Here is a 22702-nt window from a genome sequence, read left to right on the forward strand (position 1 = left end):
CTACTGTTTTTTTTTTAATTAATAATAATAATATATAATAACAATACTATTAATATCTAATAATATTAATAAAATTAATAATAATGATAAATATAATATTAATGATAATAATAATTGTAAAAATGATAATAATAATAATAATACCATACTAATTATGATAATATTAATATTTTATCGATAATAATAATATTAGTAATAATAATCTAATATATACATCCAATTTCATCTTTATATGATATAAAGTGATATTATGAATACAAATAGTGATATTTGACGATACAAATAACATTACTACAACAACTATATTTGTATTTAAATTTAATTTATTAATATCATCTATTATTATGTAATATTTAATAATTATGTAATATGTATTGTAACATATACTGAATATTATATATTTATGCATTTTAATATAAATATATTATAATATTTATTTACATACTAATTATATTATACTTATGTATGTAATTATGAAAAATATAAATGTTTTATATATGTAAGTATTATATATATTTATTAAAATAGTACATTATTTCATCATAGATATATTATAAATTTCTACATATACATAATATAATAATTATGTATAAAATCATATATATATAGTTATATTTATGTATATATGTATACTACCATATATATAAAATCATGTTTTAAATGTTGAGTAGACGATTAATTATGTATATTAAACAATTAACTACAAAGTATAACATTGTACATTTAATATTTTGATAACGTTGGTAAAATATGTTTGAATCATTTATATACAATATACTATATATATTCAAAATGAAAATCTTTAGTTATTAAATGTTATCTTTTATAATAACAAAATTACTTAATAGTTCATTAATACTAATATAATTAGTTTTATATATAATTATTTATATTTACATTCTTAGTTACAATTAAAGGTTCGTGAATCGTCGGAAATAGTTAAAGGTCAAATGTTATCATGAAATAGTTCAAACATAATGAGACTCGGTTTAATAGACTTTGCTTATCGAGTCGAATCATATAAGATTATGTTTAAATTTGGTCGGAAATTCCCGGGTCATCACAACTTAGGTCCCTCCCCACCATTACATAGTTTAGGTGGTCCCTCTCACTAACTAACCATCACATTACATACTTTGCAAGACTAGTCCTTTTTAACAAAATAACTAACTTGAAATTTTGGGGTGTTACAACTCTCCCCCCGTTGAAATGTTCGTGTCCTCACGAACTATCCTTTTTATTCCTTGGTGAATACAAAACCCTTAAAAACTATATTTGAACCTTCAACGGTCCTTGCACATAACTCAATGCTCGTTGAGATCAATTTCATTTAATCGAATAAAGTTTCTAATAATCATAAGTCATCCTGAATATATTAAGGCTTATCATCTAAGTTGTTACCATTTATACATATGTCCTCACAATTTCGAGCTTTGTTCACTAATCTCTTTCCAATTTGCTAACCAAAGTACTTAACTCTTACCTAATCTCCTCTTAATGTTGGTATTTTCTTGTAGACTTTTGTGTATGTTGTCCCATCAATCACACACTAGGTGTTCTTTAGGCATACATTCGTTATTTTCTGTCACCCTAACTCTTAAATTTCCTACATTAAGTACTCTTTCTTCACGTATCTTTCATTAGATATTTCAATTTATCCGCTTTTTATCTCCTTTCCTGTATTATCTGGCCTCTATATCACAATCTTTACCAATAAAAATCCTCATAACCGAAAACTAGTCCTTAATACCAAACAAATTATTATTTCTTTTCCAGAAAATTTCTCGTTATACCATATTCTCGCATCTTAATTCTCTTCTTTCAAGGTATTAAAACATGTTATCCCTCTAAATTCTTCACTAGCTTCTCTTAATTTTCGCTAATTTACATAGATTTTACTTCCTTACGTGCTTTTCGTGTCGACATCTCATGCCATCAACATTGATTATTCGCATCATCATCTCGAATCGTGTTTAGTATTAAACAAATAAAAAGACTTTATCCCTTTTTATGCTCACCATTATTTCCATGTCGTAAGCTTTCCGTATAATTGCACTATACATTCCATAAGTACCTTTTTCTTCTTAATTAAATTACATCTTTCACCAATTTTACACTTGTAAAAATTCATCTTTCAATTCTCTTCATAAAAATCACACATTATAAGACTCATTTGCTTAAATATAAAAATCTTCTAGAATATCTTAATCTCTATTCGCGAACCTCTACTAGAGTCCGCATTTGCTCCCGATATATCACTTTTATATAAACTTACATTCCTTCGAATCTTCCATAGGTTCTTTCTTTGTAAAATATTTCTACTAAAGTCTAAAGAGTTACCATTATTTCATCCTTCATCTAACTCCATAAAGTTAACGATCATATTATCACCATGATCAATCTTCCTTTCTTATGATCCCTTCAATCATGTATCTTCACTTAACCCTTTTTCCTCTTAACCACATTAACTAGAATCGGGGAATCTGACATGCCTCATGTAAAACCCAATAAATTCTTTTGCATATAAAATTTACCTAATTACTTGAACAAGCCTTTAATATCATTTAGTATGATTATAGATCAATCATACACTATCTTCATTTTCATCATCAGTCTCTACTTCATATTCTCTGGCTAATGAATAGTCAAATCTACTTCTTTTTCAATACATAACCATAACGTGTCACAAGACTCATTGCTACAACGCAAATGTAGCCCTAAATACATATCTCATCATCTTTACGGGTAAGGAACCTTACTCTTTAAATTATTTTCATGCAACTTTTCATAAACGCCTCCTTCCATTCTCAAAATTCATTGCCATAATATAAAAATCTTCTTATTTCTCACATCTCTTTCGTGTCTTTACTCATTTCCATCATTAGGTACAGATAATACAAATTTGTATATACAATTAATCTTCATTTTAAACATCGTATATCATGCACATCTTACTACTTAATCATAACCAAGTCTTAAGTACCATGATAGCTGGATTGCTCATTCTCATGCAAAATTTTACTCTCCATGCTTAATTTGTTTTCTTAACTGTCTATTAAGTCTTTCGTCATACTACAATCATTTGGTGTACCAAATCTCTTCCTTTTTAAAATAAGAAGAACTATTCGTTTTCAGGCTTCTTACATTCTATCTTGTTCTTCTTGCATTTGTGTAGTCTTAAAGCTATGAAGATCCAAGGATTTACAAGACCTTACAACCGGTTCAATCTTATCTATCACATCTTCCTCTCTTCTAGGACCACAGAGATCTCTTGCTCAAGACATTTCAGCCTCAAAAGTAAGTAGTTTGGTCCTCTTAACATTCTTGCATTTGCCTAAGGGAAACTCTTTCTTTTCCTTTAGTCCCTTCACTTGAAGGTTCATTGCTACACATTTCCGTTGCAACACACTAACCCCACTCCAAGGGAACAAAATAATCATTTACTCACTATAGTCACAACTATATAGTTTAGTTGCCTCTCCAATTAGTGGTTAAGGCCTATACGCGTTCATGTAGGAAGTTACACAAAACATGTGCAGGTGTAAAGGAAGGTACCTACCACACATCTCGTGACTCCTTTACTCTTCTTCTATTCTAGATCGGGTTCGGGTCTCAGTTTATCCAGGACTGAGTTCACATTCCCTTCATACTTCCTTCTCTTTTCATGACTTCTTAATATTCTAAACGATCAGGGATGCTAAGCTCCGCCCCTAAATCTATTCTTTTCACGCTTCAGTATTATTTGAACTGCTTTCATGCTTTTCTCGTTTCCGTTACATCGTTTTTATTCATCATAACTTAAGGGTACATTCATTATACTTTTGACAACTACTTTACATGATCGTTTCTATTCATGTGTTTGTTCATCTTAAACTTGCAACTTACATCATCCAATATAGAACTCGTGGTTTCGAAAACCCAAGAGCACTCTTAGCATTAGCATAATCATAACCAAAACATAACCTGTCAACCCACAAGTGTCTTTCTTGTATCGAATCCGGTCATACCACACCATAGACACAACTTACTAGGGTTGACCTAAGATTGTGCCTAAGCTAAACACAAATCCATAGACATAAGGTCTAAACTCATCAAGATTAACATGGACGTAAGTTCAGGCTCACTAACATTATCATGGACGCAAGTCCAAGCTCATTAACTCTACCATGGACGCAAGTCCAAGCTCATTAACTCTACCATGGACGCAAGTCCAAGCTCATTAACTTTACCATGGATCCAAGCTTACCATTATCAACATGGATACAAGTCCAAGCTTATCATCATCAACATGGATGCAAGTCCAAGCTAATCCTCATTGACATGGACACAAGTCCAAGCTAATCATCATTGACATGGACACAAGTCCAAGCTAATCATCATTGACATGGATCCAAGCTTCATTACTTAGTGGGTTTGATCATCACCCTCTTGCACGGATGCAATCCGGGTGTACCAAACCACTCTCGTACATCACATCATAAGTGCATAGTTTTCTCGAAAATACTAACAAACTCATGCATAACACACATTCATTCTTCCCATTCCTTTCTTCTAGTTTCTAGCATCATATACAATCCTAAGGAACATGACATAATACTTTAAACATTATCTATCATGCAAGTCATAAACCGCTTATTAAAACTTAGAGTTGGTTTAAGCCTAGATAACCCTACGGTGGATTATCCAAGTCCCTTAAACCATAGCTCTGATACCAACTTTTAACGCCCTTAAACGATGAACTTTTTTTTTTTTAGATCTCGCTATGGGATCCCATCATCCCACTATGGGAACAGGTTCTGATCAAATTTCTTGAAAATCACCTTTGATCCCATTCGGGGATCTTTTAATCCCATTCCGGGATCAGGCCCTGACATGGTAGTTTTTAACCAAATTAACACTTGTGACCCGTTTGACTATCAACGCATAACAACTCCGTTCTAACCTGTTTTAATCGTCATAACACATAAACAAACTTAAACATCTTTTATCTTAATACACTTTTGACCCTTGGCGTTAATAAGCGGTTATCATAAAGCTAGATTCAAATAAAAGACTTGCATACCACTTGCTAAGTGCCGAATGCTCCTCTAAAACCTTGTCGTCCCATACCTTCTCGATGCATAAGAACCTAACAAACATTAACAACATAACGGGATAAGCAATACGCTTAGTGAGTTAATGGTAAGTAAATATCTTAAACTTAAAGCATAAACACAATCATAACGTAACCATAACCTTCCAACCCGAATTTTGATTTCGTGTTTCGAACTTGATCATCTCGCATCCTAGGCATACATCTAATCTTAGCACATGACATGTACATAGTTCAAGCTTAAAACATTATCATAGATGTGTGTTCAAGATTACACATAACATGGACATCGTCCAAGCTTACACTTAACATGGATATAAATCCAAGCTTACTCTTAACATGGACCCCGTCCAAGCTTACACTTAACATGGATATAAATCCAAGCTTACTCTTAACATGGACCCCGTCCAAGCTTACACTTAACATGGATATAAATCCAAGCTTACTCTTAACATGGACCCCGTCCAAGCTTACACTTAACATGGATATAAATCTAAGCTTACTCTTAACATGGACCCCGTCCAAGCTTACACTTAACATGGATATAAATCCAAGCTTATCACGTGATATGGACATAGACATAAAGTCTAAGCTTTACACCTTGACATAGACACAAAGTCTAAGCTTTTTGCCTTATAAGAGACATGAAGTCTAAGCTTTGCACTTTAACATAGACGAAAAGTCTAAGCTTTACCTAGTGAACTTAATCGTCACCCTCTTGCACGGATGCAATCCGGGAGCATTAAGTCACCCATATCATCCTATCTCGTATTCAAAACTACCACAAGTACACTTCTATAATTAAACTCAAAAACATAGAATTATCATTAACATCTCTTTTACATAACTTATGATCATGGATTCCATGATCACCCTTGACCCGCCCATATTACCCCCATATAACTCACCTTGATTAGAGCACTCCCTTGATTGGTTGAAGTTCTTTTGCTTTGACTAGCACCTATATAAGAGCTAGTCTCATTATTTACACAATCAAACTAACATAAAGCATTTAAACAAATTAACCTCATAAGCATAAACTTTCACTTCCATTCATTTAACACTTGAGGCTTAATCTTGCTTAACCCTCTTTTATCACTTCACATGAACATTTATAATATTCAAAATTCTTAAATTTCATTAAACTTAGTTTTACATTTTCCATTTCAACAAGTACTGCCAAACTTACAACTTTTTCAATATACAATTTCTCAAGTTCAATTAAGACATGTTCTCAAATCATCAACCTCCTTCTAAATTTGGAGGTGAACCTTAAACATTGACATTTCTTGAAAACACCTTTTTGACTTTCACTTCTTAGCAACAAACACAAACTAACAATTTTTATCATCTCAAAATAAATCTTTTCACACAATTTCATCAAAATTACATATTTATTTTCATTGAGGCATTTCATCAAACACTTAGTGTGCATAAAGCCATATTCAACCATTTCATAATCTAAGAAATCACCTTTTCCACCATTCATCATCTATTAGCTAGTTTATGCATAAACATATGCCATAACATCATAAAAACTAGTATTCATACATAACCATAACATAAATCCATCATAATTTACTTCTATACTTCCATTTTCTTCACAAAAACTCATTTTACACATTCATTAATCCCCAAATCCATTTTTCAACTCATGCATACATTAATCCCACTCTAATTCGTAAAATACATAACTACTTAACATAAACATAAATAAGATTCAAGTATTCAATCATACCTCAACTTCACTCCAACTCAAATCTTTAAACTAGCAAAATAGATAGAGAAGATGCTAGTTTCTTGCTTCCTTTTAGCTTTATTCACCTTTAATTACTTGCTTCCAAGTTTAATCAATTTTACTCTTTGGATCTGAAAATCCTAATTTCCTTGCTTTCAAAACCGTTCTTTCTCTTCTCCTTTTTTTTTAAAAAAAAACTTTTCTTGAATCTTTCAAAATGAGCTAGAAGCTCTCCTCCACTCATTTAATATAACAACTTTGGATAATTGACAACTTAGGTCCCTCCCTACCATTACAAAGTTTAGGTGGTCCCTCTCACTAACTAACCATCACATTACATACTTTGCAAGACTAGTCCTTTTTAACAAAATAACTAACTTGAAATTTTGGGGTGTTACACACTAGATCTAGACTTTCTAGTCTAGGATCTTTAAGATCTAGCTAAGATCTAAGTTTTAAAACTTAAGATCTTGATCATTTAGTTTACTTTCAAGTTTATAGCTTGATATTACTTTTATAACTCATGTATGTGTCGGATCTAAGATCTTGATGTAACTTTGGTTCATCAAACTACATACAACTCTTAAGTGAGTTGTGCAACTTATCTTAGACCTACACAAGTGTTATAATGGTTAAACCTTGGTTAAGATGATGCAAACCCAACAACGAGTTGTACACTTGAAGCTATACGCATCAAGGATGAGAACCGTGATGAGCATCAAGCACCAAGAACCCACCGGAACACCTTTAGCTACTGTTTCTGGAACTGATCAGACTACCTGGGCTACTGTAAAGTTTATTTTCAGTTATTTTGGTTCTAGTATATGATTTTCCGTTTAGACCTCGTCTTAATCCGAGTTACGGCTTAGGATCTATGGCCTCCCGAAAGTCACTACACCCTATTAACGTTGTGCTGAAATTTCTGACCTACTCGTACTTAAACTGACATCACGGTCAAACGAAGACGATTTTGGTTTTGGAAATTGGTCAGTACCTAGGGGACTCATATAAGGAGCCATGGCCACTGGTCTCACCCCATTTCATTTTGTATAGAGGTCGTGGCGACTGAACGAAGTCAGCCTTTATTTCAAACCCTAGTCTTTACTTGAAACTTACTTTACACTTTTTGTTAAATGATGAATGATGATGATACTTAAGACCTAATTTACATACTTTTAAACCTTTGGGAACGATTTAATGACTTAGTAACTTTTGACTTAGGTTGAGGACTTTCCGGACCTACATACTTGCTTACTTTCCTGAACCAACTTTACTACTACTTTACACTGTGAGTTATAGCATCCCCTTTTTACTTTAACTATTTTGGGAACCGAGAATACATGCGCATTTTACGTTTTACATACTAGGCACGAGTACTTAAACTTTATATATGTGTGGGTTATACAACGGCATAAACTTTCCCCTTAGCTCGGTAACGTTTAGTCATTGGTCTTTGAACCGGTGAACGCGAATCTTAGATATGGATCCATAGGGTTTGACATCCCCACTCGGGCTAGTAATGCTATCATTTAACGGGTGTTTAATAATTCGTAAACATACGCACTCGCCAAGTGTACTTTTAGGGGGTGATATACGTTAAGTTAGTTACCAAGTGCCCACGGTTATACATATACTTTTCATACTGTTTTGAAACGCTACTGAACCACTGAAATCTCGTAGCCTACCTTACATTACTGTTATACTTAAACTATAGCTCACCAACCTTTGTGTTGATGTTTTTAAGCATGTTTTTCTCGGGTGCTTAAGGTTTGCTTGCTTCCGCTGTTGTACTAGTCATGCCTTGTGGACACCCGTTGCGCTTGTTAGAGTTGTCATCGCATGAAACGTTTTATTTGCATTCAAACTATGTTACCTTTTTAAACAATGATTTGTAACGACCATTGGGTCACGTACTATTACTAATTACTTCTGTTCATTGAAGCATACTTTTGTTATAAGACATTTGATGTTGGTTAAGACATTACCTTTATTCATGAATGCAAACTTCTTTTAAAACCGCATATAGTATTTGACCTTGTAATGATCCTGTTGTTGATGATTCGTACACGATGGTTTTGTACGGGGCATCACATCTTCTATTGTTGGTTCATATCCATTAGCCATAAGTGTGGCTAACAATTCAGCTTCATCAATTGGTTCATTTCCTTCTCCTAAAGAACATTCTCACGTTCCTTGTAATTCTGGAAATTCTTCTAACAATTCTGCATGTAAATCTATAGTTTGAATATAATAACATGTATCATCTGCAGATTGCGGTTGCGGCATGGCTCTATCCATAGAAAAGGTAACACTCTTGTCCTCTATACTTAGGGTTAGTTTCTTACCGAACACGTCTATTATTGCTTTAGCCGTGTTTAAGAATGGTCTTCCTAATATGAGAGGAACTCGAGAATCTTCTTCCATGTCCAGAATAACAAAATCTACTGGAAATACTAAAGTACCAACTTTAACTAGCATGTTCTCCATTATCCCTCTAGGATATTTTACTGATCGATCTGCTAGTTGTATACTTATTCGTGTTGGTTTCAATTCTCCAAGGTCTAGTTTAGCGTATAGTGAATACGGCATTAAATTTATACTAGCACCTAAGTCTGCCAATGCTTCTATTGAACTAAGACTACCCAGAAAATATGGAATTGTGAAACTTCCTGGATCAGATAATTTTCTGGTATCTTATTCAACAGTACTGCAGAGCAATTAGCATTCATAGTAACAGCCGAGAGTTCTTCCATTTTCTTTCTATTTGTGATTAGATCTTTCAAGAATTTAGCATACCTAGGCATTCCTGAAATCACATCAATGAAAGGAAGATTTACATTTATTTATTTAAACATATCCAAGAATTTGGATTGCTCGGCTTCAAGTCTTTCTTTTCTCATTTTACTCGGATAAGGAAGTGGTGGTTGGTATGGTTTAACATAAGGCTTTTCCTTAACTGTGTTATCTTCATTAACCTTTTCAACTACCGGTTCTGTTTCCTTTTCTTGCTCAGATTGTGGTTCTTGTGGAGTAGGAATAGAGTCATCAAAAATTTCAGGTACTTCAGGTGGTTTAAGTGTAATACCACTTCTCGTGGTAATGGCTTTAGCTGTTTCATTCCGAGGGTTAGCATTTGTATCGCTAGGTAAACTTCCCAGTTTTCTTTCACCTATCAACCTTGCTAGGTTACTTACTTCTTGTTCCAAATTTTGGATAGAAGCTTGTTGATTTCTAAATGCTTGAGCATTTTGTTCATTAGTTTGTTTCTGAGATGTGAAAAATTGAGTTTGAGATTCAACTAGCTTCGACATCATGTCTTCTAAATTTGGATTTTTATCATCGGTTTGTGGTGGTTTATTTTGAAAAATAGGTCTTTGCTGATTGTAAGTATTATTGGATACTTGTTGATTGTTAGGACCTTGTTGGTTGTTGTATGGAACATTTAGATTATAATTCTGATTTTGATTGTAGATTGGTCTTGACGGTTGATAATTATTCTGATAATTATTTTCAGGCCTTTGGTTCATGTATAAAACATTCTCTCTTTGTTCCATTGTTTGTTCAATACTGAGACAATCTTTTGTCAAATGTGGTCCTCCACACTGCTCACAACTAATTCGTATTGAGTGAATATCTTTAGTCATCTTTTCCATTCATCTCTCGAAAGCATCTATCTTTGCGGACATGGAATCAAAGTCATGGCTAGAATCGGATCTAGCCACTTTAGATGATCTAACGATATCTTTTTCTTGGTGCCACTCATGTGAGTGGGAAGCAGTGTTATAAATAATTTTGTAAGCTTCAGTTGCGGTTTTCTTCATAATGGAACCACCAGCAGCTATAACGATGTCTTTTCGTGTAGTGATGTCGCATCCTTGGTAGAATATTTGTACTATTTGATAAGTGTCTAAACCATGTTGCGGACATCCTCTTAATAACTTTCCAAATCTTTTCCATGCCTCATATAGAGTTTCATTAGGCTTCTGCGTAAACGTAACAATTTCTCCTTGTAGTCTCACGGCTTTAGATGCCGGAAAGAATTGTTTAAGAAAATTTTCAACTAAGACATCCCATGTATCAATCGCCCCTTCAGGTAACGATTCTAACCAATCTTTGGCTTCTCCCTTTAAAGTCCAGGGAAATAACATGAGATATATCTGTTCATCCTCAACTTTTCGGATTTTAAATAGAGTACAGGTCCTATTAAAGGTACGAAGATGTTCGTTTGGATCTTCCTTCGGCGCACCACTAAATTGGCATTGATTAGTTACCATGTGTAGGATTTGTCCTTTGATTTCATAATCTGGTGCATTAATGTCTGGTTGAGTAATTGCATGACCTTGGCTAGTGCATTTAGCTCTCATTCGGTCTTCCATACTTAGAGGTTCCAGATTTTCCATGATTGAATTTGTTGAATCTGAATCACTAGAGGATTCTGACTTAATGGTTCTTCCTCGACAATTTCTGGATAAGTGATTTGTGGTTCAGGAGGAATGATTAGTGGTTCAGGATCTCTGAATTGTCCTTGAATATCCTCCGGATTCTCAATTGTGAGGCCGGGTTCAAAAAATGGATTATCGGAAATTTGAATTGGAGTACTTGGTCAACTAGATGACGATTCTAAAGAAAAATCAACGGCGACAATATTGGCTAGATGTCTTGATCGAGTTACAGGTGGTGAACGTATGAAAGGTGGTGAACGTTTTGCTCGGTGCATTCACTGAATATCCTATTAGTTATAAAGATAAAAATTATTTAAGTTATCAAATTAATAGACTTTTCTGATTTTGTTCACGTTTCGAATAGCCAATAGATGCAGCAGGTAGCCAGGACCCTTTAAATTGGAAGCCCACAACTCGCCACTAACAAATTCAACTATTACTACGAACCAGAAAATTTTGGATGTCTATCAATTTAACCGCTTAAAATAATTTTTCGTTTTGAAATTTTAGAGAAGAAATAGAAAATTCTATGTTCTAAAAACTAGAGCGTCGAGAAATAAGAAGGAAAAAGAGTGCGTCGAAAAATGTCGAAAAATAAAAGGTCAAAAAATTAAACGAAAATAACGCGCCGAAACTTAAAAAGTACTAAATACTAAAAATTAAAACTTACGTCTAAAGGTATTAAAGCTTAAAAGGAATTCTATATTCAAAATGGCAATAACTTAAAAGGCACTAAAATCTATTTAATACTAAAGCGATAAGCGACGTCGTAAAATTCTAAAGCACCTAAATCTTAGTCTAAAGAAAAAGCACTTAAGGGATTTTACGGCAAAACTTAAAGATCTAGAAATACTACGGCAAAATACTAAGTTTAAAACTAATTACGAACGATAAACATACAAATTATGAATTAAACGATTAAAATATACAATTTTTAAAATAAAAAAATGATAAAATTACTTATTTTTATAAAAATATTATTTTTATATTTTTATTTTATAAAAGTATTAAGTTTAAAACTAATTAAAACTTAAAATACAAATTAATTAATAAAACTAAAACTAATTAATAAAAACTAATTAATTAATTAATTAAACCCTAATTAGGGTTAATTAATAATAATAATTAATAATACTCCGTAATTAATGCTGTGCAGTACCAGGTTCAGACGCGTCAGAAGGCTCCGCGAGTGCGGATTTTTTATGCCCAGGAGATCCGCAAGTGCGGAGTTTGCAGGTTCAGAAAAGATGCAGGCCAGAAATCGCAGGTTTAGTTTTAATTTTATTTTTTTACTTTTTTTTTTTTTTTTTAGTTTTTATAAAATATAACTTAAATAAAACTTATATTTTAAGCAATTAATTATTAGATTTTTATAATTCTAAAAAAAAATAAACTTTTTAATTAAAACACCTAAATAGATATATATATATTTTTTTATGTTTTTATGTTTTTGTTTTTAATATTTAAAAACTTATATTTTTACAAAAATAGATTAAAACTTAATAGAAATCTTTTTTTTTATAGCGTTTCGCTTCGGCGTTGAATTTTCCCCGGCAGCGGCGCCAAAAATACTTGATGTTAAAGCAGAGGGGTACGAAATAGTTATATTTTTGCTACGAAATACTATTAAATACAATACAATTTTACACAAGTTATTTATTTATTTATAGAATGGAAATACCTAAACCTTGCTATAACACTTATAGGCAGTGTACCTAATCGTACAGTAGTGTAGTTTTTAGTAAGACCGGTTCGTCCACAGGGAACTAGCCAAGTTTAACGCTATATTTTTAAAACTAAATTTGTATATAAATATATATACAAGTAGTATTATTATTATAAAAAGGGGGTTTTACCGTTTAATGACCGGTTTGTCGATTTTAAAAACTTAAGTCGCAATTAAAACCTAATGTAAAATATTAAAAATAAATATAACTTAATTTAAAGCGTAAAGTAAATGACGATAAATAAAATTGCGATAAATAAAACGACAGTAAATAAAATTGCGATAATTAAAAAGTACGATAATTAAAAATGCGATAAGATATAAAATAAAGGAATTATGCTTATTTAAACTTCCGTAATCATTATGTTTGACGTGTTGATTTTAATTTATTACCATGGGTTATTGTCCTTTGTCCTGGATTATTCGATATGTTCATCTGGTTTTTGTCCATAACAGTCCATCAGTCATAAATATAAAGTGCGAGTGTCCTCGTCAAATTATCCTTATATCCGAAGTCAAATATTCCAACTAATTGGGGACTTAAATTGTAACACGGTCTTAATATTTTGTTTAATAATTACACCAGGATATCGACTGCGTGTAACCCAAGGTTTTAATACTTTGTTAACAATTACGCCAAGTGTCCTTGTACATAATTCACCTCTGTTTTAATGAGTCCATTGACTATTAATCCATTCCCGTGTCCAGTTAAATGAACGATTATTAGTACTTATAAATATCCCGCCCATCGTGTCCGATCGAGTGTATATGGTTATTTATAGGTACGTCCAATTGTAAATCTTTATATTAAATTAACGAACTATCATTCAATTAAACAAATATAAAGCCCATTAATAGCCCATAGTCCAATTTCCACAAGTGTCGGTCTTTTGTCCAAACCCCAATTATGGTACAAAGCCCAATAACCCCGTCTTTAATATTTAGCCCAACATCACGATTACTTCGATTTAAATAAGCAAAAAACTTAGCTACGAGACATTAATTTAAAAAGGTTGAACATAACTTACAATGAGTATTAATAGCGTAGCGTTACACGGACATAATTTCGACTTACACACTTACAACATTCGCTAACATAACCTTATTATTATTAATCTTAAATTAAAATTAAAATTATAATATATATATATATATATATACATATATATATATATATATATATATATATATATATATATATATATATATATATATCGTGAGAGAGAGATTGAAAAAGGAGTGAATAAAATCGATCAGAATGCGCGACCTTTTATAGGCCCACGTTTCACTGTAGAGCTCCGCGAGTGCGGTTGTTTTCTTCATAAAAGCTCCGTGAGTGCGGAGGTCTGGAATCCAGCTCATAGATTAAATCCAAAACGTGGGCTGCGTATAATTATAATATATAATAATATATATAATTAATTATATATTATATTATATTCTTGTGTATAGTTGACTTGTAATTTTTGGTCCGTTGCGTCGCGCGCTGAAAGTTGGTTCATGTCTCGGTTCCGGATTTTAGAAAGCCTTTTCGTACGATTTAATATCTTGTACTTTGTGTTTTACGGCTTGTACTCTTGTAATTTTTAGACGTTTCTCATCAATAATTTGAACCACTTGGATTGTACTTTGTACCATTTAGCTTTTTTGGTCATTTGCGTCTTCAATTCGTCGAATCTGTCTTTTGTCTTCACCCATTAATATTTAAACGAATATAACTTGTAAATAAAACAATTGCAACTAAAAGCTTGCCTTTCTTGAGGGATAATGCTATGAAATATATGTTCGTTTTTAGCATTATCATATACATACATGACACAATATATTGTTTTTATCAAGTGATCATGTGGGTAATATGCGGATTAGAAAATTAAAAGCTATGGACATAAAAGATATAGCTCATCATTCGAAGAACTATAGTTATGAAATTGAACATTATTTTAAGACTTCTTTACAAGTGATTCACATCTAAACAAATGTAATTCAATCCTGCGAATTCGCGGGTTTTAAACTAATTTATATTTATATCATTATTGTTATCATTATTTTTTAGGTAGTAAATTTATTACTGTCATGTGTACGTCATTAAATATTTAAAAATAGAGTTATATGTAAGTTAATAGAATATGAAATTTTCATTAAATCTATGCTAAGTGTCTACATTATTTATATAAAACTTGTATAAAAACTTTTCTTAATATTACATTGTTTAAAAATATTATGATATTGCAGCATTTGTAAATCCTTTCGTAAAGTTTTTTTCCTTCCCATTAATGCTTTATTATTAATTCGAGAATCCCAGATAACACGGACATGCTAATGATGAGTGAATTGTATTCTGGGTTAGATATTAATATGATACGAGTGAAATATATGAATATGATGTTGAATGGAATATCCACTGTATGTATGCTTATGCTTATGACGCCTACGTCGATAAACGGGGGGATGATGTCGCTATTGAGAATCCTTTCGGACTTAACGACGATAACCCTGTTGTTCGGAATCTAAAACACTCAACAGAGAAAACCAGTAAGGTTTATTATCAAATACAACATGAGAAATATATTCCAACCTGAGCCTCCTTATATAAATGAGTCTATACACCATTTATAGATAATCTAAGATCCACGCCGATTGTTTACATTATCTATCGTTTACATTATTTCTATTGACCGCACACTTATTCTACTTTAAATATAAACCGTACACGTTTATATATATTATTGATTGATTCTCATGACTCACATGGTCCACACGTTTATGATACGTATCTCACTTTAATAATCTATACGACCCAAACTACGTTAATATGTGGCCACATGGGCTAATTTCAATTGTTTGACGTATTTCCTTTTTTCGAAGTAATACGGAGTAAATTGTTACTCGTTAAATACAACTCAAAACGACCCATTATTAAATACGGAGTAAGTAAGAACCACCTCTTAATGGGTCTCGATATGTCATTTGGAATCCATATGGTTGCTCACAAAATTCTTTAATCCTAAGTATATTTAGTTAGATTTCCAACAATTTAACTGCCCATTGCTTTTTGCCAAAGTTTAAAACCCTTAAGAAACTATTGCATGTATGTTCAAGCTTCTGAGTAGATGCATTGATGCTAAAGGCTTTTCTTGTACCAAGCGATACTTGGTTTTGTATATTTTAGTACAACGGTTGGGTGATGATAGTGTGTATAGCACTTCTGCTAAGTTACTATATTTCAGACATAACCAAAATCTTGTAGGGTCCTAGACTCCTAGGACCCCTAGCAAGGTCCAAGGGGCAGCACATTGAGTATTTATAAACATTGTTGTAAAATCGGCCTAGTCGGCCTACTAGTCCTCGACTAGTCGGACTTGGGGAGTAAGCCGACTCAACAGAAGCAGAAAGCCAAATTACATTTAAGCTTTTTACAAATTTCCATCAAATTTTGTAAAGACGTTCATCTTTATACGCTAGGGATGAGACGGAAATCAGTACCAGACTGTACGTACCAAAATCGAAAATCTCAAAACTGAAGATGCACAATTTCAAGAACCGACTACTGCACCGATGTAAAAAAGCAGTTCCGATTTTGATTTGAAATTGGTTTATTATGAAACCGAAAATTGGCTTTCGTTAACTGATGTGTTAAGCTTTCATCTATTTTCGTTAGCAAACTATACAAATGGATATGAAAACAGTTTGCGTTCTTAACTATTATGAACAAACATCAACAGGGATTATAAAATCCCGTAAAAATGCATTTTCATATGTGAACCGGATCAAAAAGTGATACACCTTCATTAACTCGATACCCATGTCCGGTTTACCGATACCGAACCGAATGGTACGGAAACCGAGTTTGTCCCAAATCAAGAACCGAAACCGGAACCAAATCCCCATCAATTCATTTTTCGGTACCGATTCGGTTTTAGTTTTCGGGGATATATGCTCATGTCTAGTATCCACGCTAACAACAAAATAACATGCAACACTTGACAAGCTTACAGGGCATATAATGGTGCAACAAAAACAGATTGATCTCATAAGTATATGCAAACATGAATTTGAAAAGAGTACATATACATATTATAAACGAATGAGACTACTATTTGTTGAAGAGTTGAAATAAATATGCATAGTTTTGACATCGATTTTTCAAACTTGCGTACTTGAAACGCACCTCCATTGCCCCATCTGAGGTCCCTTGTTTAGAAGCATTAGCAACCCTGCATTGCTCGCCAACGCAGCAAAAATGTGCCTGAAAATGGCTCAAAAAAGAATATAAACATAAAAGTGTTCAGGACAATGTGTCGCCTTTCACAAGCACAATGACAAGTAAACAACATCCAAAAATGGAGTTGGATCTCTAGAATTGGATGTTTCAGATGTTGAATGTATATATATGTTTCTACACTCTGGAACCATTAACCGAATTTATAGTTTTCCTTTTTGAGTTGTCCCAAATTAATAGTTCACTTCCATAAATACATAAGAATAATGAAGTTAATAAGTAAAAAAACCTCCTTACTTGTTTCTTTGTGTTTTCCTTCCCCAGTAACCAAAAGATACAATCCACTGAAAAAGCAAGATAACAGATAAACAGCGCATATTCACGGAAAAAAGTTAACAACAAAACATACATCGCAAAAACTAACCACTACCAATATCGAATCTTTAAATACATAAGCAATCAAATTAAACCTATATCAGATATCAATCTGCACATAATCTAGAAGTAAAGTTGGTTTACCTTGACCACCGAGAAAAAAGACGAACCCACTCCAGCATACGGTTGCTTAACAGACATCCTGTTTTGAGGTGACATGTCTTTGCACAAATGTTGAGCTATTTCTTTCAGCAACACCAATTGGGCATTATCGGTTCTCATAGATATAAGTGCTTGCCTCATCGACTCCCTATCCGCCTCAAGTGCATGAAGCCTTAAATATAACTTTTTAACTTCCGGATCTTCAAAATCGTTATTCGAAGACGACTCTTTTGGACTATTCATGAAACCATCATAAGCACCAATATTAGCCTTCGGATCAATATTTGCATTATGTATTGAATCAACAGTATATATTCTGTCACTCATTTCATCTCCAAATTCTGATACCGTCTCCACCTTCTTAAAACTAACAAAATCATTTCCAGCATTATAAGAATCGGGCACCAAATCGTCTTTAACAGTGGCAAAAAGTGACCCATAAGTATCAGTAGAAGATCTCCTCGAGTGTTTCGTTATCGGAGAATACCCAACTATAACCTTTTCCAGAACCGGTTGACTCGGTTGACTATCAACAGGACTTTTTTCCAATTCGTTAATCCTTTCTTCTATATCCTTTAACGAACGTGGAGTTTCACCAAACGCATACTTTTCAATATCAACCGTTACATCATCTTCATAATCCGGGTAGGTTTGATTTTCATTTACAGTGTTGCATTTTAAAGGAGGGTAATTAAACGATGCAAAGTCAAATTGACTTTCTAAATTTGTCACAACACTATTCTCATGCGTCAAGAAACTTTTCTCCCCATCTGCTTCGGATTCAGTAAGCCCTAAACTTATCATTCTATGTTTATAAGCTTGCACTTCACAAGTCAAACTTTGAATTGACTGTTCCCGTCTATACAACAACTCCTCTAACGACATAAGTTCTTGTTGATCGTGAGCCATTTTCTCTTCAGAAAACCGCTTAAATTGTCTAGCTTCCATCTGAACTTCTGCTTTTTCACGCTGCAATTTCAAGATCATAGACATAGCTTCATTAGCAGCTGAAGAAGATGCATATCTTTCTTCTTCCAAATCAGCAATGAGATCTTGAATCGTCTGTTGTTGGTTAGTAACCATTTCACGCAACGCATCACATTCATTTTCAATCTCGACACGAGCAACAGCAGGAATCACAAAACCTGGTATGAAAAATTTATCTCCATCTTCTTCAAACTCATCTAACTTCCTTTTAACCGATCGTAACCATGTCCCAGAATAAGAGGTATTTCTTGAATCGCAATAACTACATCCACAGTCACAACATTTGACGACGCTCGTGCTTTCGAACTCCATGTTATAATCAAAAAACTTATGCAAAAGTCAGTCAAAACACCAACAAAAGTGTTTGAGACCTAATTTTTCTCGTATCAAATCCCCAATCATTCATCAACCCTCTTTTACTAAACAAAACACCAATAGGACCCTGCAATAACTAGCAATAATTACTATTACAAATGCACATATTATTCGCAAAGGTATAATCGAAGTCAACGAATTATAAATTTGTAAATAAATCTATAATTATGCATAAAGATATAATTTATGTTACTTTAGTTACAAAAATATAAACAATTCAAATCAATATTAGGTATACTTCTGTAACATATTAACAGATTACGTATCAGCAAGTTCAAAGCTTGTGAATTTCTGTAACATATTTGACAGATTACAATTCATATAAACTACAGTAATTATCACAATACGAGTTAGGTTCAATTACAATTACAAACATACTAACAAATAGTTTAACAAATCAAACAGAAAAATCATTAGGTGAATAATTAGCAATTTTTCAATTACAATCAAAGATATAATTTAGGTTTAAAATTACAAACGTACAAACAAGCAGTTTAACGATATCAATAAACAGAAAAATTAGGTGAATGATTTTACCGTAGAAAACAAGGCTACGTCAGCTCATGAAAATGATGTTTGTATATTGTATATTTAATATTAATATATATGGTGAAGATTGATGTGAAAAATTTCCCAGAAAAACATGATAATAATAAAGAGGGGAAACTGGGGGAAACTTTGCAAATGGAGGGAGGGAAAAAAGGTAATTTTGGGTGTTCAGAGATAAACAACCATTTCAAACCCTAGATTTAAAAAAAAAAAAAATAGAAATAAAAGAAAAAACGGAGTAAACTGTAGATTTTTGAGGAAATAATAAAAAAGCGCGCCAGGTAGGGGTCGAACCTACGACTTTCTGCTTAGGAAACAGACGCTCTATCCACTGAGCTACAGGCGCTTTTTATTTGCTATATATATTAATTTCATATTTATTAACATCACTTAAAAATCTGTTAAATTTATTGTTTAAACCGCCCAATAATTACCAGTGTAACAAGGTAAAGAATATAATATAAATCAGTTGATGGATACGATGGTCGAAGAAACTAGCATGATTCTTTATGGTAGCTTGCATCGTGGTGAAGTGGATGGAGAAGCCAAAGCTCCTCTTTCTAACCCGAGTTCTAGTGAGTGTTATCTTGAGACAATATTTATTCAGGAGTAGCTTGAAACTGTTTTGGAGCTAATGGAGTCGCCATTAAAAAGAAGTTGAAAAGAACAAGTATAAGGTTGTGGTCGATGAGTACGCGCTTCGGGATGAAGATGAGGAGCTTGACTTGGACAAAATGAGCCAGGTTTTTGAAAGTCTTGTGAAACGGGGTTCGTCGCCGTCTTCGATGGCTATAAATTGATTGGAAATGGGTTGTCTAATGTTTTATCTTATAAGTTTGTAGTTCGAAAAAGGAGGTTTGTCCCGACAAGGTTAATGAGAAGGTGGTCAAACTGGGTAATAAGGGTAGTTAGGTCCATTTCTTGAGTCGTTTTTATTTCTTTGTTTTAGTTCTCTTGCGGTAGCGTTTGTCTTCTTTAGGTTATCTTATCTATTTTCGGTTTGTTTAGAGTTAGGTGTTGTGTGAGCTCATGGCTTCTGTTTTGTTTCATGTTTGTGTTTGTGGTGTTGGTGCTTGTTTAGGCCCGGCTCAACTCGGATGTAGATAGTGGTTAGGTGTTGTGTTTTCTAGTTTTGAGTCTAGCCGTTATTTTGGTTGTATTCTTGTTCAGCATCTTTCATCTTTCGATGAACTTGCCTTTGTTATACAGTATTCTTTTTTGGCAAAGAAAAAATACAAATCATTTTATAGCTCTAAACCAACAGTTTAAGGGGAATTCCATTCACAAGATTCAATAGAATTAAGTGGGTTTGAAATCTCAAATTTCCTTCTTCACAACGTATGGTTGAAAAGAAAGCATAAGTATTTTTAATTTGCTCTGTTCCTCAACCTAAAGGAATTCAAGATTCCATCATAAAATGATAAGAAAGTTTAAACATTGCAATGGAGCGTACACATCTTCACCAAAATGCTCATCTCTCTCGTCAATTTATTGCAATTCAAAGTGCATGTGGTGCAAGTCAAATAACGCTGGTGCAAACCATGTTGGATGACGGTTCAATTTTATCGTTTTCGGCTAATATGGTTGTGATCAAGGGTAGGTAGTAGTTACATCTTCATTATACGGAGTAGTTTTCTACGAGTACTAGACTACTACTAACTTACTAAGTATCAATTAATGAATAATTATATAAAAATATAACTACTCCGTAATGTGTTTTACACCTTCTATTTTTTTTTTTTTTTATTAAGGAGTATTAATTTTTTTAAGACTTTTTTGTGCCGTTGGTCCCTCGATTATACACCAAAAAGCTAACAATGTCTCTTTGATTTTTTTTTGGCTAATGGCATCCTTCCATTATACCATTTTAACTTGCCGAGTCCCACCGTCACCCAGCCGTTTAAAATGGACGTTAAATCCCATCACGTGCCTGAAAAGTGATGGGTATTTTCGTCATTTTCATTTATTTGTTGAAACAAGATAGTAAGCGGGCATATATATAATCACCTTTCCCTCTCAAGTCATCGATGAAAACCCTAGAAACCTAAAAAAAACCCCAATTCGATTTAATCTCAATTGGAATCACAACTAATTCGAAATGGATTGCTGGTGTGGTCAACCTGTTGTACTTCGTATATCACGTACTGATGCAAACCCACTTTATTCTTATATATGCTATACCTCTAAACCCAATAGATCTCTACCTATTTCCTTAAACCCTTTCTTCGGTGCTCCAAGACATATGTAATTCTTTTGAAAACCCTAGTTTTAGATTTAGGGTTCGAGGCTCAACATCAAGTTTGACAGTTGTATCAGGATTAGACCTCTAAAGTTCCAAGATATAATCCCTAAATTACCTTGTATTATCCTTTTTTAAAGCACGATATGCTTTATATTCTGAGATTTGAAGTTCAAGAATCGTTTTCAAATTAGCCTTCACAGCTTTGATTGGTATTTTGGGATTGGTAGCTAATTGAGGTAAAACTTTGGTTGATAAAAATTTGTAAGTGCAGAATGGTAGCTTTCTGGTTTGTTTACATGTGTGAATGGATTTGTAGGTTTTCATGTCACAACCCAGAAATTTTCGACCAAATTTAAACTTGATTTTTATATGTTTTCGACACGATAAGCAAAGTCTGTAATATTGAAATCTCAAAAACTTTGAACTGTGTTCATGTAATCAATTACCCTTTAACTGTGCTCGATGATTCACGAACATTTATGTGTATATAGATATGTATATATAATATAGTTATATTAATTGAAAATGTTAACAAAGTATTAGATGTATAATACTTTACATAAACGTATTTGTTTCAATATATGTTTAATATATTTATCGACGAAATTAAAAGATAATATTAAATGATTGAATTATCAGATACATTGTGATATGATTACGGGTCTATGTTATGAGGTCCACCGTGATTTAAGGAATCTATTCTTTTTGACAACATTCGGAAAATGGTAAAGTGATTTATAAGTAAGAACAAATGTGTCAATTAATGGGAACTAGACAAGGGTTAAGTGGAAATTC

General features: G+C 32.9%; 1 protein-coding gene and 2 non-coding genes across 3 annotated transcripts; 1 reads left to right on the forward strand and 2 right to left on the reverse strand.

Moving 5' to 3' along the window:
* Positions 1-10739: 10739 nt before the first annotated feature.
* LOC139845800 (small nucleolar RNA R71) lies at positions 10740-10846 on the forward strand. Its single transcript, XR_011758556.1, has one exon. It is a non-coding gene; the product is annotated as a small nucleolar RNA R71 (small nucleolar RNA).
* Positions 10847-16975: 6129 nt separating this feature from the next.
* LOC139844202 (myosin-binding protein 7-like) lies at positions 16976-19848 on the reverse strand. Its single transcript, XM_071834422.1, has 4 exons — positions 19654-19848; positions 17737-19183; positions 17515-17561; positions 16976-17244 (listed from the first exon to the last, which is right to left on the reverse strand). Exons 2-4 carry the CDS (start codon positions 19051-19053, stop codon positions 17142-17144), a joined length of 1467 nt encoding a protein of 488 aa, XP_071690523.1. The 5' UTR covers positions 19054-19183; positions 19654-19848; the 3' UTR covers positions 16976-17141.
* Positions 19849-19938: 90 nt separating this feature from the next.
* On the reverse strand, positions 19939-20011 carry TRNAR-CCU (transfer RNA arginine (anticodon CCU)). Its single transcript has one exon. It is a non-coding gene; the product is annotated as a tRNA-Arg (tRNA).
* Between the last annotated feature and the right edge of the window lie 2691 nt (positions 20012-22702).

This window comes from Rutidosis leptorrhynchoides, chromosome 4, assembly GCF_046630445.1.
Source record: "Rutidosis leptorrhynchoides isolate AG116_Rl617_1_P2 chromosome 4, CSIRO_AGI_Rlap_v1, whole genome shotgun sequence".
NCBI lineage: Eukaryota > Viridiplantae > Streptophyta > Magnoliopsida > Asterales > Asteraceae > Rutidosis > Rutidosis leptorrhynchoides.